The 19,048-nt window shown below is 38.3% G+C and overlaps 1 protein-coding gene across 1 annotated transcript; it reads left to right on the top strand.

The window, feature by feature from the left end:
• The first annotated feature begins 6,711 nt into the window (after positions 1-6,711).
• Positions 6,712-18,785, top strand: Time (time interval measuring enzyme-esterase A4). The gene is made up of 4 exons (XM_028179728.2): positions 6,712-6,798; positions 15,107-15,175; positions 17,068-17,271; positions 18,473-18,785. The coding sequence occupies exons 2-4, from the start codon at positions 15,116-15,118 to the stop codon at positions 18,725-18,727; spliced, it is 519 nt and encodes a 172-aa protein (XP_028035529.2). The 5' UTR covers positions 6,712-6,798; positions 15,107-15,115; the 3' UTR covers positions 18,728-18,785.
• The last annotated feature ends 263 nt before the right edge of the window (positions 18,786-19,048 follow it).

The raw sequence follows: 19,048 nt of genomic DNA on the forward strand, positions 1-19,048 counted from the left end.
ACGCGGCAAAAAAAACTTCCCATCTATACTAATATTATAAAGAGGAAAGATTTGTTTGTTTGTTTGTTTCGAATAGGCTCCGAAACTACTGGACCGATTTGAAAAATTCTTTTTCCATTAGAAGCCGACATTGTCCCTGATGAACATAGGCTACTTTTTTTAAATTTTTTTTATTTTATTTTTTTGGTTTCATTTGTGTTTTAATGTTTCCGAAGCGAAGCGAGGGCGGGTCGCTAGTTAACAATAATTCTTGAGATATTTTTCTTATTTCTGATTAAATCTTGCGAGATAACTCCCCTAAAAGTCCTTACCATCATTCTTTAGTTGCTGATGAGGTCCATTGTGATTGATCATCAGTTAGTGCTATGTGTCTGTGCCAATGCACGAAGAACTTTGTGTTTGAGACTGAGGTTTTTGGGTGAGAAGATGGGATGGTGAATGTACTGTTTGGATATATTTAGCTTTTTTTTATTGGTTAGTGGAGCCCATTTACATCTACAACGTAAATACGTCACCCAGCTTGAAATATAAGTTCTAAGGTCTCAGTATAGTTATAACGGCTGCCCCACCCTTCAAGCCGAAACGCATTACTGCTTCACGGCAGAAATAGGCGGGGTAGTCGTACCCACCCTTGCGGACTCACACGAGCTCCTACCACCAGTAATAAGCTTGTTGATCTCCGAGACTGACTGATGTTCGATTTGCGACAAGTATTTGATTTTAAGATTTCTTTTAGTTGTGTGTTCTTTGCTTCTACTTAGAATAGTTTTAATTTCAATTTATAATAATCTATCTATATATATAAAAATGAATTGCTGTTCGTTAGTCTCGCTAAATCTCGAGAACGCCTGGACCGATTTGGCTAATTTTGGTCTTGAATTATTTGTGGAAGTCCAGAGAACGTTTAAAAGGTAGATAAATATGAAAATTATCGGAATTAAATAAAAATAACAATTTTGTTTTTTCTTTAATGTGTTCCCCAAAAGTTTAGGTCTTTTATTTATCGATTGAGGTACTACGAAGTCTGCCGGGTCAGCTAGTTACAATATAAATTTTTGCAAATAATTTGTTTAATATGGGAATATGCTTGCGCGTCGATCGAGTTTCAAGAAATCCATGTTATTCACACAATTTCCGATCACATGGAAACGAGACCAGGTATACTAGTAGATATATTAAAAAAAAGCGACTCGAAAATTTTATTATCGGCGCATTTGATTGGGTTTCGTCTTCATACAGGCATTGTCTATTACCAAGAAGCCTTTGTATACTGATCACATTTAGACCGTAAGCTTCGTGCCATTGCTACAAATATCGAAGTAGGAACCTATTAACAACCTTGCTAATATTGTAGTATCAGTATCAACTTTCTAACCTCTAAAACTTGGTCAAGTTCAACTGGCTGTATGTACTACGAGCCAAACTACTGTATCATAAGTTTGAAGTGTTTATTATGAGTGATGATTAGTGGTCGGAGTAGGTAGATTGATTTTATATACTTGCGTCAAGATATTATAATATGGACATGCCATTTTATCCATAATGTGCGGGAAGTACGTTATATTCTGATCTTATTTTCTCTGAAATACGATGAAGAGCTTTTTTTTTTTATTGCCTTTGTAGGCAGACGGGCGTACGGCCCACCTGATGGTGAGTGGTTACCGTCGCCCATGGACTTCAGCAATGCCAGGGGCAGAGCCAAGCCGCTGCCTACCGCTAAACGTGTTACATGTTTCATTTCAGGTAAATATCAGCGTAGATTGATATGATTAATACATTTTTTACCTTAAACACAAATTCATGCTAATTTCAAAATTCCGGAACAAATATTACAATAAATATGAAGTTCCGGTGTTTTGGAGGCATATCCATATTATCTTCTTCGTTTGACGTCAACGACCTTAAATCAATCTACCTACTCCGACCTCTGGTGATGATCTATTGCTATGCCTAATTTTTTTTCACCTTGTAGCTCAGCATACGGCCCAAATGATGGTGAGTGGTTACCGTCGCCCATGGACTTCAGCAATACCAGGGGCAGAGCCAAGCCGCTGCTATCATTCAATATTCTCCATAAGTATGTCTACTTACATCTTTCATGTACTCTAGTAGTAGTTACTCTATTAGGTGATTAAGAAGTTTTAAATTTTTAACAAATTCCTTCCCCCTTAGGTCTTTGAGACCCGTGGAGTCTTTGTTATTTATTTTCAATTACACACCTCTATACGTCGCTGAAGAAGCACTCTCAAATGTCAGACGCGTGACAAACAGACAGACAAATAGGCTTGTAATTGTCCATAAATAAATGAAATTCATTAAGAGCACACGATAAAGAGTCATCTTTTCTTTTTGAGGACCAGAACCCTTAGAATATATCAAGTTTTATAAACAAGAATGTCTTGAATTACCGGTTAAGATAAAAATAGAAGCATGCGAGTATCAGCGATGTATCGCCATCAATAGTTTTTTTTTGTTATTATTTCTAGATCATTCTATTTGATGATCAGTTAATGCTTTTAGTGGTAAACAATCAACTAACACATACAACAGAAGATATTTGAAAGATGCCTGAATCTCGCGAACTACATTTTTAAGGTTGGTGTGCTGATGTTGATTCCTGCAAAAGGCTTTATGCTTTTACAATTAAAAAAATTATGAACTAATTCGGCTTTGAATGATAGCATTACGTAGGCCACAGGATCCTATCTTTTATCTTCGTCGCATTATTCATCAGGGGCCATAGGCACCAGCTTCTGTGGAACCTACTACTGTTATTATATTCCATTGCTATAATATTGTTACGCCGGTAAGAGTAACGCCATCTATCGCTGAATAGTCGAACGAATATCGAATGATCTAGTGGCATCTAGAACGTTCGAGAATTACAACGCCATCTATTGTCAGATATGGGAAACCCAATAAACGAAATGTGTGGTATATTCTCGATAATTCTAGCGATGTGGTATATAAAAGCGTTGCAGGGATGGCACGCAGTCAGTTAGTAATCGGAACTACTCGAAGCGAAACAGCGAACGGATCACCTGAAGCGAAACGGAAGAAGCGACTTGAGAGTTTTAAAGTGTTTGTTGAGTGTTTTAAGTGTTCTAAGTGTTGAATACAGTTTTTAGTTGTACTTTCGTGGAGCCTTTATTTATTCCGAACCCCAGCGCGTAGCAATATAATCTGATCAACACACCGTGCCATTTAATAGTCCTACGTATATCTGCCCTGAAGCTTCCAAGTTTCGGGATGAGCAGGTCTAAAGCAGCCCTATTATTAAAATATTACGAAGATTTCCTTGTGTTTTTCTTTTGTTGGTATTGGAGGGATTGATTTTCCTTTCCATTTTCAACTGGAGGACTTCTTCAAGTCTCAAGATAAGTTGGAGCATTGTCCCTCTAAAATAATAATGACTTTTTGTTTTGTATTCGGGAATTCAAATAGAACTACATCTTATCGAAGACCAAATGTGACGGAAGATTCCGTGTTCATAAGACTGGAAATTTCCTATACACAATAAACATTTTAGTCTCGGTCGTATGTGTGACGTGTGCATTTTGTTTTTTCCTCAAATCGAACACTTAGGTTGACGTCAATCAGATAGGGAAAAAAAGCTTTTACTGTTTAAATTTGATATTCAATAAAGCATACTCTACTTTTCTAGAAACCGTCGCCGGATCTTCTCACTGGTTCGCGATTCTGATTCGGTGGTAGATTCTTCTTTTTTTTTATTGCTTTGATGGGTGGACGAGCTCACGGCTCATCTGATGTTATGTGGTTACCGGAGCCCATAGACATACACAACGTAAATGCCCCCAGCCACCTTGAGATATGAGTTCTAAGGTCTGAGTATAGTTACAACGACTGCCCCACCCTTTAAACGGAAACGCATTACTGCTTCACGGCAAAAATAAGCAAGGATTCAGCGAACCACTGCTCTTGCTAGGGCCAGTGTTAGCAATTCTCTCAGGTTGAGCCCAAGGGCTGACCTACCTGCCCGGGCGAAGCCCTGTCCCTTTAGGCCACCAGTGAATAGATAGAAGAAAAAAAATTAGAAACTTATTGGAGATGGAGAAGTTTGTAATGAAATTATTATTCTTTCAGCCTTTTATGTTGATAAGTACACAAGTCTCCTATTTCCTCACGTATGGTGTCGAAGAACATTGAATTAGGGAAATTGAAACTGCTTTCTTCACAAACTTTAATAAAAATTGGTAGTTTAAATAAAATTACGACCACGACAACTTGAGCTCGAGTTCTGTAAAGCATTGTGAACGATGGAAAATAAGTACATAATAATAACAATAATAACCAGGGATAGGTCACACACGGTTATCTGGCCGCAAACGAACACTCCCTGTACTGTGAGAATCAGAGGCTGATATACACACTTATACGTGTAAGTTTAAGTATATACACATATAGATATTAAACACCCAGACAAAGAGCAAACAAGCATGTTCATAACACGAGTATTTACCCGATATGGGAATGGAAACTACGATCATGGCGTAACAGTCAGGGCCGTTATCTACTGCACTACCGAGTCAGTCAATCTTCTTCTTCTATATAAGTATGTATATATAAAAATGAATTGCTGTTCGTTAGTCTCGCTAAAACTCGAGAACGGCTGGACCGATTTGGCTAATTTTGGTCTTGAATTATTCGTGGAAGTCCAGAGAAGGTTTAAAAGGTGAAAAAAAATATGAAAATGCTCGGAATTATATAAAAACAAACAATTTTGTTTTTCCTTTGATGTGTCCCCCGTCGGACGGATTCCTTTTGTTTTTTTAAAGTTTATTTTATACAAAAGTTTAGGTCTTTTATTTATCGATTGAGGCAGTACGAAGTCTTCCGGGTCAGCTAGTTTAACAATACGAAATGGGAGATTCTACGGTAAAGGGAGTTTTAATTATGTTTACGACTCTCGCAAACTTTTCTTATTGCTTAGCGGTAGGCAGCGGCTTGGCTCTGCCCTTGGCATTGCTGAAGTCCATGGGCGACGGTAACCACTCACCATCAGGTGGGCCGTATGCTCGTCTGCCTACAAAGGTAATAAAAAAAATAAAAACCTTACCTTGTACCTTATAAAAATAGTAGTAGTAGGTACTTTGTATAAATAATCGATAAACGCTGCCCAGTTACCGGTGAATTCCTTATTCTCATTTATAATAACCAGTGGTCCCCCGGTAGTTGAAATTCGACTATAACTAATTGAAATTAGAAGTTTGTATATACACTATTATGATTCTATTGTCAAAGACTATTATATTTCTATTATACTTATATAATCATAAATTTCATCAAGACTACACTTTAGACCAATATTAATAAAGAAAAACAATATTTAATCTATTCTCAATTTGATCACAGACTATAATATGAAAACTTTGACAATAAACAAATAGTATGCATGCGTGTGTATGTTCAATACACGGTAGTGTGTGTAATGCTTTTTTACTGATTTAATGTATTTTTATGCATTAAAGGATATTAACATTCTGCACTCCATCTCTATATTCTCTATAAGTTTGGGAAATTTCATACTCCTCCGTCCGCGCAATTTTCGTAAAAAGGAATACATAATTTTTGCTTCACGTATTAATATATAATATTAAAGTATTCTCAGTAAAAGTATTGTAAGAATAGGAAATTAAAGGTATAGTAAATTTATCTTAAAAATTGCTAGTATTAAATATGTAGTAATATTTATTAATTTTAAATCTACGCAACTTTTTTAATAAAGGCTGCCCCTGTTTTCCACTGTAACTCCTCGTCTGAATAAATTGATTCAGTTATTTTTGGATATCGCATATTTCTAATTAATTATTCATGTAATTTTTCTTTCTTTCTGATTTTCAGTGTTCTTTACAATCTCAAATCAAATTCGATTCATGTTTTTTTTTAATTGAATTTTTTCAATCACACAGCTTTCATTTTACAATATTTGATGTTTCGAATCCTTTTCTTGTGGTCCCACGTATGACTAAGTAAGTAGTTACTTTATTTAATCTATTTACAGAGCAGTTGAAGTTAACCGGTATGTCTTGTTATATATTGTAGGGTTGACAACAAATATTTTTATGTTACCTAACCTCGTAAAATTATAATAATATAAAATATTTATTGGTAAATATTGACATCATAATAGAGAGGATCACTAAGTCACTAAGGCATCATCTGAGTTTCTAAGAAATTGTTTCATATGAATTTTAGTGTAGGTAATTTTGTTGGTTTTTATAGATGTCTCGACCTAACAACTACCAGTCTCTGATTGATCAGCTGTTTTTGAAGATTTATACTAATATTAGTCCCAATTACAATTTAATAATAGAAATCTGATACTGTATTTAGTCGAGAAACGCAAATAAACACGCAACAAAAAAAAATGTTTAAAAAAACTAACAAAATACGCTTTTATAGAAAATCCAACTAAAAAATAGAGATTAAATTTGAATTAAAAATACTTTTAAAAAAATATTTTATTGTAAAAAAAAGCGTGGGTTTTAATATTGAATTGTCATCGGTCCTTAATAAGTATACCAAATTTCGAGTTAATCCGACGTTTTGAAAGGGGTCAAAATCATGTTCAAAGATTCCGTTACACACTAACATACTGAAATACATACGTCTGAAGCTAATAAAAGCGTATTAAAAACAGGGGCTATTGTTTTAATTGACTTTATTACAATATTTAAATGTGCATCCGTGCCAGCCCTGGGTTCTGCGTGCGGCGTAGTTGCAACATTTGTAGTGTCGTGAAGGCAATAGAACCATTCTCCGACGGAAGCCAACGAGGTGAGTCGTGTATACATTATCGTTCAGGAAATATTTCCCATCATAAGTTTCATAAAAAAAATTACGACCAAAACCTCGCTATTTTTCTTCACGTGTCCTCAAATGGACATAGGTGTAATTAAAACTTAAAATAAAACAATTAAATAAGCGCAATTTTTTCCTAAATATTCTTAAACTGTTAACGATTAGCTGTGATATATTTTGTATTGTGTGAAGAAATATGTGCGTTAAAAAGATTTCTTCAGTCATAGTAATTGATTGCATTGTGTGATTTTAATTTTGCAATTTTTGCCAAATATTTTCTTTTGTATCAAGACAAACAGTGAAATAGAGGAAAAGGAAAGCGTGGTCAAATAGAGTTTTCAAGAATGCTGACCAGAATAGTATGGGAATAGTGAAAAAAAAGTATTTTGTGGCATTAGAGAAATGTGATAATCAAAATATAGATGGATTCTTTAACTTTGTCACACAAAGTACAATGTCAGTATTGTCCACGTTTTATTCCTTTTTCTCTCTCTCTCTCTCTCTCTCTCTCTCTCTCTCTCTCTCTTGATTAACTTACTTTTTACTAACTTTATTTCATGGTTTTCAACAAAATAGACCTACATGTTTCGAGACTTTTCTCGATTTTCCTCGCAGTGCATGAAGTGTCAGTCATATTCATATTCTTATGAACGAACTTAAAAGTATACTAGACATAGGTACTCGCCCGCTTCGCTGCCCATTTAAAATTAACATTATTATTTATTGTCATTATTATTAGGGAGTCCAACACTCATATAAATATTAGCCTACCCATTAAGTACATGTATTTTCTACGTGGATACCAAGTATCAAATCAATCGGATGCATGGTTCAGTAGTTATAACGGAACATCCGTAAAAACGACTGTAGATTAGTATTTAGATTAGATTATGATTTTAAAAACAAAAATATATTCGTGAATGACTTAAAAGCCGACTTGTTAAGAGTCGGGTCTAAAACGTTAAGAGCTCGCCTTAAAACAAGAGGCCACATCTTCCCTTAATTCATAATGCTTGACTCTGTTTTATTAAGCGATTATTTCGAATTTAGGACGTTTTACTTTAAGGTATATTCATCATCTCTATTAATGTGTTCGATAGGGGAGACGATCTTGCCGTATATCTGGTCTTATATGCCCCCACCTACTGAGAAATTTGAGGTCAAAGACTCACTTGCATTGAATAGATTCGTCCAAATATATCAACCGAAACGCATGATTGATCCGTGGTACGTACCCGCGTCGGCCTCACAACGCTTATTCGTTTGATTAAAACTTTTTAAATGACGACTCTATTTAATTTTATTAATTTCCATAGCAGTTGTCGGCTGAACTAAAAATAACGATTTTCACCGCCCTATTTTTTTATTATATCATTAATACGTTAGTTAAACAGCCACTGTCTGATTTTCGACTTTTTTGCGTCTAACTTAAGACTCATACAATTTAATGTAGTCATTCTTGCGATATTAATAGCTTTGTTTTGTTTTATTAATCTTAATGGAATACTCTAGATGACCTTGGTTAATTTTTATCGATCAATATTCTTAACGCGTTTGTTTACTGTTGGCGGAATACGTGTTTTAATTATTTGTTTTTAATGTATAATTGGATGAATGATCTCACGGCCGACCTGGTGTTCAGTGACCTATAGCTTATAGGGACATCGAGGTGCATAGCGCCATCCAATTTGAGATGTGACTTCGGATTTTCAATTGTTTTGTTTTGTATAACAACTGTCTCGCTCTTCAGACCGTGATGGTTGGACTTACCCGCGATATTATGGAATACTTTTTTTTCTCTACCTATGCTGATAGCCTTGAGAGGATATTTCGGCTTCTCCTTGACGTTTAGGTGAGTTCACGGGGTTCAAGCCGGAGTATTGTTAACACTGGACCTAGCAAGGGCAGTGCTTCGCAGAATCTACCACCGGATCAGAAACGCGACCCACTGAGAAGATCCGACGAGAAACTCAGTGGGCTGTATCTGAGAGTTAATTTACTCGTGGAGCCCTTCGTCACAAGCGACGGGTTCGACGAGGACGGTGACCGGGGTTATGGATTACGCTAACAGCAGAATGTACGGCTGGAGCTTGTTTCCCAGAAGGAGATTCCGTGGAGGAGGTTGTCCGTATTCTTAAACGAAAACATGCCGATTCAGGAAGTGTTTTAGCCTCAGCCGAAATTATTCCTGGTTGTTTTTGACTAAGTTTTTCATTACGTTTTTCTGACCGGGGCTTGAATATTTATGTTTTTAAATAATTCACAAAAATGGCTTGTATGTTCATTTATTGGTAAAAGAAAACATAAGTTAAGGTTATAGTAAAGGTCCCGCAATGGTCGAAATCGACTATAATTAATTGGAATTGTAAGTTTGTACACTATTATGATTGTATTTTATACTAATACTAGCGACCCGCCCTCGCTTCGCTTCGGAAACATTAAAACACACATGAAACCAAAAAAAAAAAATTAAAAAAAAATTTAAAAGTAGCCTATGTTCATCAGGGACAATGTCGGCTTATAATGGAAAAAGAATTTTTCAAATCGGTCCAGTAGTTTCGGAGCCTATTCGAAACAAACAAACAAACAAACAAATCTTTCCTCTTTATAATATTAGTATAGATTATCACAAATTTCTCCAAGGCTACACTTTAAAAAATAATAATAAAGACAAACAATATTTAATCTATTCTCAATTTGACAACAGACGTCAAGAACAAAAGTTTGACAATAAATAGTATGCATGCGTGTGTGCATCAAATATATGGTATGTAGTGTGTGTAATGTTTTCTTTATGGATTTAATGTATCTTTTATGCATTATTTAAAAAAAATATTAGCATTGTGCACTTCTTCTCTATATTCTCTATAAGTATAGAAAATTTCATACTCCTCCATCCGCGCAATTTTCGTAAAAAGGAATACAAAGTTTTTGCTTCACGTATTAATATATAGATTATGGCAGAATGCCTTTGGTAGTAAACTCGACTAATTTAAGTTTTCCGTATAACAAAAATTAATAACGAGTAAAATACATTAAATAAATATGTAGTAAAACAATGTTTTGTTTTCGTATACGTTGTTCGGAAAGTATGTGTATGATAAACTTTAATATTGCTATGATATGATAATGTTTATCTGTTTTTCTTTTGTTTTCGATTTCATGCTCAGATTTTGATTTACAACCTACGATTCAAGCTTTCTCTTGTTCGGATAATATTTTTTTAGTAATTGATGTGAATTCTGGTTACGCAATAGAAAACTTAAGTAAATTTAATTTTCGTCGTTAAAAATTGTGTAGGTCAGTTCGTGGAAATAGTTATATTGGGTAAAAGATACCACTGATAATACGGTAATTCAGTCAACACAGAATATTCATTATACTGTTTACGGGAACCCCTAATTGTAGGATTCCGATATTGAGGAATATACAATTTATTATTGGTGGTAGGACCTCTTGTGAGTCCGCACGGGTTGGTACCACTACCCCGCCTATTTCTGCCGTGAAGCAATAATGCGTTTCGGTTTGAACACATATCTCAAGGTTGGGTTGCGCATTTACGTTGTAGATGTCTATGGGCTCCAGTAACCACTTAGCTCCAGGTGGGCTGTGCACTCGTCCACCCATCTAAGCAATAAAAAAATACAAGTATCATTTCAGGAGAAGCTCCCGTATAGATTAGTATGGTTCAGTTTACCAGTGTAATGTGTGGATTCTTTTGATAAATGACAAACGTTACAATCAGGCCTACATTTTTATTGTTAGTTAATCACACGCAGGTTTTAACAGCCTTCTAACATGTACGTCGTAGAGAATATGGCGGGTCAGTCAAAGAGTGTATTTCGTAGAGTGCTCATCAAAGATTAATATTATGAGAATCGACATTAGGTCGCTTACACGTTACAACAAGTAGGTAGAGGCTTGGCTATGCTATAATGTGCGCTCGCCGCTGACTATCAGTGGCGGGCTGACCTTCGTGCCCGGGGCGTGGCGCGTCCCAGCCCCAGTGTGGTCAGAACACGGAGGGACCAATCTCGGCGGTCCGTGCTGGAATCATGGTCCAGGCGGCTGGCCGATCCTTCGGCTGGTCGTAGGACCGTCGAGGCGATTCGCCCAGTCCTTGTGGATTGGGTGAATCGTGACAGAGGACGCCTCACTTTCCGGCTCACGCAGGTTCTCACTGGGCATGGTTGCTTCGGTGAGTTCCTGCACCGGATCAGAGCCGAGCCGACGGCAGAGTGCCACCATTGTGATTGCGACTTGGACACGGCAGAGCATACGCTCGTCGCCTGCCCCGCATGGGAGGGGTGGCGACGTGTCCTCGTTGCAAAAATAGGAAACGACTTGGCGTTGCCGAGTGTTGTGGCATCGATGCTCGGCGACGACGAGTCGTGGAAGGCGATGCTCGACTTCTGCGAGTGCACCATCTCGCAGAAGGAGGCGGCGGGGCACGTGAGAGACGCACAATCCCGCCGCCGTCGAGCGGGGCCAGGGAGGCGGGTCTCGCCCAAGCCCTGGCCCTCTAAGTGTTTCGGGTCCCCCTCATATGTCGGTCTGGGGACCGGCGAGGGGGACCTAAGAAGACGTCGTGCAAGCTGCTCTGCACGCGTTTTACGCAAGAGCATCCGGGTGATGGAAGGCCGGCTGTCCTCGACCCACGCTGGTTCTGACCCAGCGGGGTATTCCGTAGGATAGCTCACTTTAACCGGCGCCATCTAGGCGGGCTCCGGATAGCCTGCCGACCGAGAGGGCTGGTGGTCGTGGCGCCGACGACCGCCAGTCCGGCGTCCCGAGGGGGAGGGTGATGGGAGAGATGTGCTCCGCACTAAACGCTTCGCTTTCCCCCCTTTGCCTTTGCATGAGTTCTGTCTCATGTGAGGTTTGGACGTTGGTTGTTGAGCGACAGGAGGTTTTAGTCGGTTCGACTCCGACATGCTCCGCCCGCCGTCCCCAGTGGAGGGCGGAAGTCCGGCGATTTCCTCCTGACCAAAAAAAAATAAAAAAAATATAATGTAAAAGTTAACTAAAATTTGTGTGGAGATGGAACGTTTGCCTTCGTTTGCCGCTAGGGGCGCTGTTCCAACTCCATATAACTTTAAGTTAATTTTTACGCTTTCGAGCACGTTAAAATCCTCGCACTAAGCACACTGGTATTGTTATCCATGCGCGACGCTCACCATTCGCTATCAAGTGAGCCATATTCACGACTGTCTACGATTGCTTAAAAAAATCATAACATGAACCTTCATATTTCATTAGAGCTATTGCACTGCACACAGTCTAATACGTTTAGAATTTGCCTGCCTGCTTGTACCCGGGGTCATCGCCGGGGACCTTGTGTATAATGACGTGCTCAGGAAATAAAATAATAATACGAACATCCTTAGACATAATAAGTAGAGCTTAGCACGCGATCATTCATCGGTGGTAAGACCGCCAATTGTACTTTTTTTGTATTTAATGTAACGCATTGTTTTTTTTTTTGATGTCCAATAAATAATTCTCTCTCTCTCTCTCTCTCTCTCTCTCTCTCTCTCTCTCTCTCTCATTCTCTCTCTAAGCTTACATAGCCTTGAGAGGCTACGTCAGCATAACCCTATCGCGTAGGTGAGCTCTCAGGGCTCAAACCAGGAGGGATCTTTTGCACGAGTAGATCTTTGAAATGATTAATAATTCAGTACGGCTATCTAGGATTTTCAAGATTGCGTTTCAATGCGGTGGTCGTTATATGTAACAATAATTGAAAGGTATAATAAATATGTACTGGTGGCAGGACCTCTTGTGATTCCGCACGGGTAGATACCACCACCCTGTCTATTTCTGCCGTGAAGCAGTAATGCGTTTCGGTTTGAAGGGCGGGACAGCCGTTGTAATTATACTGAGACCTTAGAACTTATATCTCAAGGTGGGTGGCGCATTTACGCTGTAGATGTCTATGGGCTCCAGTAACCACCAATTTTTATAAATTCTATTTCTATACAACTTACTTCTTCCTACCACCTGTACGCAGATGATCTACAGATCTATACACAAACTTCTTTGTCAGAACTGACCAACGCGATGAAGAAGCTGAATAATGACTTATCAATATTATCCCGTTGGAGTAATTCGCATGGATTGAGGGTGAACCCGTCGAAGACACAGGTCATTGTTGTTGGCAGTTCAAGATTGTGCTCGAAAGTGAAATGGTCGCAGCTTCCGGCTATTTTATTTGATGGCGTACCAATTCCTATCAGCGATACTGTGAAAAATTTAGGAATCTTAATTGATAAAAACCTTTCATGGAACGCTCAGATAAAAGAGGTTAGCCGGAAGGTGTTTGCAACAGCTGGATCTTTGAGACGGTTACGAAATTTTCTTCCAACTGCCACTAAAACTGCGCTTGCACAATCTCTCCTTCTTCCAATTCTTGACTACGCCGATGCCAGCTATACTGATTTAACTGAAACACAACTTGATAAACTTGAGCGGCTACAAAATTTCTGCATAAGATTCATATTTGGTTTACGGAAATATGATCATGTATCTGAATTTCGCACTAAACTCAAGTGGTTACCAATTCGCCTTCGCCGCAATACTCATGTCCTTTCATTACTATACTGTACTCTCTTTAACCCCCATGCGCCCACATATCTCAAAGAACGTTTCGAGTTCCTACGTGATACGCATAATTTTTCCCTGAGATCATCGGATAGCCTGAGACTGAAAATGCCGGCGCATTCATCATCATTCTTTGATCATTCATTCACCGTCCAGGTTCGATTGTGGAATGCTCTGCCGAATGCAGTGAGAAGTGCTCAAACTTTAAACTGTTTTAAAAGAATGGTGAAGGAACACTGCTTAGTGCTGTTTGTTTGCATCATCATTTATTATTTCCATACTGTTGATGTATTATGTGTATGTAAGTATATTAGTATGTATTGTATGTAAGTATGTATATTGGTATATAATTGGTATATATTTCATATTATATGTAAACGGTATATATTTTGTTTATTGTATGTATATATTTTCTATAATGTATTATCTATAGTACACCGCAACATACCTGCTATATTTTTTTATATTTTCCAGAATTTCTATAAATTAAACGGTTGTCTGGAAGAGATCGCTTTTAGCGATAAGACAGCCTATTGTACAAATGTATCTGTTTTTTTTTATTGTTTTTTTGAATGTAAATTGTGTTTTGGTGTGCAATAAAGTATATTCTCTCTCTCTCTCTAACCACTTAACACCAGGTGGGCTGTGAGCTCGTCCAACCATCTAAGCAATAATAATAAAAAATGTATATATCAATACAAATAAATTTACTGTGGTATGGTGCGAGCGTTATATTTTCATCACGACGATTTTTTTTAATTTGCTTTTCTTAATATATCGTAAATCGTATCGGATGCTCTAAAACGTTCGAATTGAAGAGTCCCAATCGAGATAAAGTAATTGAACAGTTCAAAGTGACTCGTACACAATTGGATAAAGACGGTATTTTTCCACGAATCTATTTATGTATTGATGATTTAAAAACGTTATATATGTTTTAATATTGTAGGGAATATGCTAAAGATAGACAACAATGGAAGATATTAGAGGAGACCTATGTCAATAGGCACACTTAACTCAAAGACATTCTGTACATAATATGCAAAAAAAAAAAATTTAAATAACTAAATATAAATATTTACTAACAATCACGCCACGTTAACTGGTCCCCTGATAAGTTTGTAAAGAACTTGTGTTACAGGTACCAGATAACGGAAATAAATGTAAGATTTTTATTATACACATACATATATTTAATATACATCCATAACCCTGGAAAAGATATTTATATTTACCATACAAATATCTTCCCTTGGCGGGATTCGAACCCGCGACCCCCTTGTGTAGTGACCATGTCACTTACCACTACACCAGACACAATTAAATCAACAATCCTAAAAAGTTCAGGACAAAGGTCTCATTGATTGATTGATGTTTAAATTATGAATTTTCACGACCGACTCCCACGATGAAGGGAACAGCATCGCAAAACTCGCTATTTAATAATTTAGCGAAACGATTGGTTGTTTTTTTTATTGCTTAGGGTGGTGGACGAGCTCACAGTCCACCTGGTGTTAAATGGTTACTGGAGCCCATAGACATCTACAACGTAAACTGCGCCACCCACCTTGAGATATAAGTTCTAAGGTCTCAGTATAGTTACAACAGCTGTCCTACCTTTCAAACCGAAACACATTACGTTGTACTTGTGTATTACGATATTAATTGCCGATTTGAATTACAGAAAACAAAAATGCTGCTTCAACTCACATTCCTGGCTGCGATCGCTCTGGCGACGGCTCATCATGGCTTCGTTAGTATTTAGTTTTATTATTAGTTATTCCTCGAAGAATTCTATGTGAAGATCAGCCCGCAGAGTTACTCAGCGCATATTGTCAATGGGTCGCGATTCCGATCCGGCAGTAGATGCATTCGTGAAGTAGCTTTTCTTGTTTACTTGGACTGCTTAGTTGTCTTTCGTCAGCGCTCGGCAGTTCTCATCCTTAGTGGCTGAGTTCTTGCCCGCCCACCCATCCTGGTGAAGTTTTTTATTTATTTATCTAGTGGTAGGACCTCATGTGACTCCGCACGGCTAGGTACCACCACCCCGCCTATTTTTGCCGTGAAGCAGTAATGCGTTTCGGTTTGAAGAGTGGGGCAGCCGTTGTAACTATACTGAGACCTTAGAACTTATATCTCAAGGTGGGTGGCGTTTTTACGTTGTAGATGTCAATGGGCTCCAGTAACCACTTAACACCAGGTGGGCTGTGAGCTCGTCCACCCATCTAAGCAATAAAAAAAAATCCCATGTAGGCAGACGAGCATAAGGCCCACCTGATGGTGAGTGGTTACCGTCGCCCATGGACTTTAGTAATGCCAGGGACAGAGCCAAGCCGCTGCCTACCAAAAAGGAGAACGGTCTTCGGGCCATAATTTATCCTTCCAATGTTTTTTTACGATAAGATCTTTTTGATTGGTTAAAACGATTTTAGTTGCGTATTTTGTATCATCAAAGCTAACGACAATACAGCCGACTAAATAAATAAAAAAGTTGAAATCTGTTAGATAGATAGTTAGTTAGACAGTGAATAAATTAGAATAAACAATTTGTTAACGATAGAGTAGTCGTTCGACCCGGGGCCAAAGTCCCAATTGTATTGTAAAACGATTGTTATATCGTTGTGACCGAAACGCATGATTGCTTTGCGACTGGAATAGATAGCGAGGTGCATATTACAACGATGCATTTACTGTGATCATTTCTATGTATCGATGTTCGTCGTTACTGTGTCACGAAAAAATGGCTGATGGGATGGGAACAGCGCCCCTAGCGGCAAACGTACGCAAACGTTCCAACTCCATACAAATTTGAGTTAACTTTTACGATATCGAGAACGTTAACAAAATCCGCATTAAGCACACAGACGAAATTTTCGACCTTAGATTATCGCATAGGACAATTTCTGCTGTAGCAAACGTTAGTATAAACTTATACGACGCCGGGTATATCTGCTCTAATAAATATGAAAGTGTATTCGATCCTTTCTGATTTTATATTTAATTAACAGACGGGTTTACAAATCGATTTGTAGTTTATGAACCACAGAGCGATACAAAAGTCTCTTTATCTCGTAAAAATGCAACGTGTTTCATTAATTTGATATTATTTAATAATTGTATACCACAGTGTTCGGATAGTATTTATCTATACTTCTATACTTAATATTATAAAGAGGAAAGATTTGTTTGTTTGTATTGAATAGGCTTCGAAACTACTGAACCGATTTGAAAAATTCTTTCACTGTTTGGAAGCTACACTATTCCCGAGTGACATAAACTATAATATTTTGTGAAAAAATGAGGGATCCTTAGTAAAACTCCAATAATGTAACCCAAGGTGTAAAAAAATTACCTAAAATATTCTTTACATCGCGTGCCCTGCGAAAACTATTGATGATAGAATAAAATAATGTACTACGACTTTGTAGAACACATTATTATTTACAAAAAGTTTCGCGACAGCATATGTCTAACTATTATAGTTATGCCGCAATAAGTGTTCTTTTATTTAAAAAAAATAAACAATGTCAACAAATATTGTTGAAGTTTTTGTTAAAGACCCGAGCGGAGCCGGAGCGGGCCGCTAGTATGTTATATACATACTCGTAATTTCAAACATTAATCCCATTAAAATCATTTTTTCAGACCACGCCGTCCCGCGCTATTGCCGTTCTATCCACAGAAACGATTAGAGGCAACATCACATTCACTCAGGTTCAAGATGGGAAGGTTCACGTTCAGGGGGGCATCACTGGGCTGCCTCCGGGTGAATATGGCTTCCACGTCCATGAGAAAGGAGACCTGAGCGGCGGTTGCCTATCGACTGGATCTCATTTCAATCCTGAACATGTGAGTTGATGTACTGACCAAGGGCGGATCCAGCTTTGGCGACAGGAGGGGGGTCACATAGTCGTGGTCAAGTCAAGAACTTATAATTTAATTTTGATAACAATAGATACAAGTAAAAATCATTATGTTCAGTTAGTGATCCACCTAAGTCCTGGAACCAGCTCAGGGGGGTCATGACCCCCATGACCCCCCCGCTTGGATCCGTGGTTGCTACTCACATTGCTATATTTCGGTTTCCCGCCTCCAGGATTTGAATACCGCATGTATAATCCTATAGGTCACGACCACTTCAATTATAAGCAGCCGAAACCGCTTTAGCATTTCAAGCTCATCTACATCTTTATTTAGATACTTGGAAAGAAAAACCCAATTGATGCTATAACCTAAATAAAACCACAATTGGCCCAACCAAGGAAGTCTAAATATGTTATCTACATCATAGCCTCATCAATCATACCCTTCAAAATGGTTGACGTGACATTCGTAGTAAAAATATTGTGAGAATTTATTAAAATATTCGAAATTTAAAAGATCGATTTGAGGTACTCCAAACACGGGTCACCGTTCTCGTCGTGCAGCCTAACCCATACACAAAACCCGCTGAGTTTCTCGTCGGATCTTCTCAGTGAGTCCTGATTCCGATCCGGTGGTAGATTCAACGAAGCACTGCTATTGCTAGGGCTAGTGTTGGCAAGCACACCAAGGTTGAGCCCGTAAACCTACGAAGCCATGCGTAGCTGAAATAGTACCTTCAGGCTACCAGTGATCAGATAAGGAAATAAAGGTAGAGTTTGTACTACAATGGTACAAACTAGATGTCGGGACCACATCAAACCATTCTATAATTTGGTTGTATAACCACTTTAGATGGTGTAAAGTACCAGGGGATCTATTTTTTTTATTTTATTGCTCAGGTAGGTGGATGAGCTCACCGCCCGCCAGGTGTTAAGTGGTTACTGGTGCCCATAGACATCTACAACGTAAATGCCGCCACCGACCCTGAGATATAAGTTTTAAGTTCTGAGTATAGTTACAACGGCTACCCCACCCTTCAAACCGAAACGCATTACTGCTTCACGACAGAAATAGGCAGGGTGGTGGTGGTACCTACCCGTGCGGACTCACAAAAGGTCCTACCACCAGTATAAATCCAGGGATCCAAGGCTTGTTAATTCTTAAGCGTCATTAACTTAAATTACAGAAGGACCACGGTCATCCGAATGATCTTAACCGTCACGTCGGCGACCTTGGAAACGTGGTCTTTGACGAGAACCACTACAGCAGGATCGACCTGGTAGACGACCAGATCTCGCTATCGGGTCCGCACGGCATCATCGGCAGAGCGGTGGTGCTCCACGAGAAAGCTGATGATTACGGCAAGAGTGACCATCCGGACTCCAGGAAGACCGGCAACGCTGGCGGTCGAGTCGCTTGCGGTGTCATCGGAATTCTATAGATCTACAAATTTCTCATTTAATTGTCTTATTTAATAAAAAATATATATTTTTTTTAAAGTTTTGTTTCTCATTCGTATTTATATATGTTAAGTAACTTTTTTACTGATTCAGCAGGTAACCAATCAAAAAACGAATACCATCATTGATTTAATGGTGTGTGTGTGTGTGTGTGTTTGTATGTCTCTTTGTGTGGGATTGTACAGTGTGTGTACATATAAAATCCCTTAAATTATATTTAAAAACACAATCACTTCATCGTGTTTCTTTAAATAATTCCGAATTATCCTAACTTAGATTAAATATGTGGACAGTTAATTGTC

This window comes from Bombyx mandarina, chromosome 10 (genome assembly GCF_030267445.1).
Source record: "Bombyx mandarina strain Sakado chromosome 10, ASM3026744v2".
In the NCBI taxonomy this organism is placed as follows: Eukaryota; Metazoa; Arthropoda; class Insecta; order Lepidoptera; family Bombycidae; genus Bombyx; species Bombyx mandarina.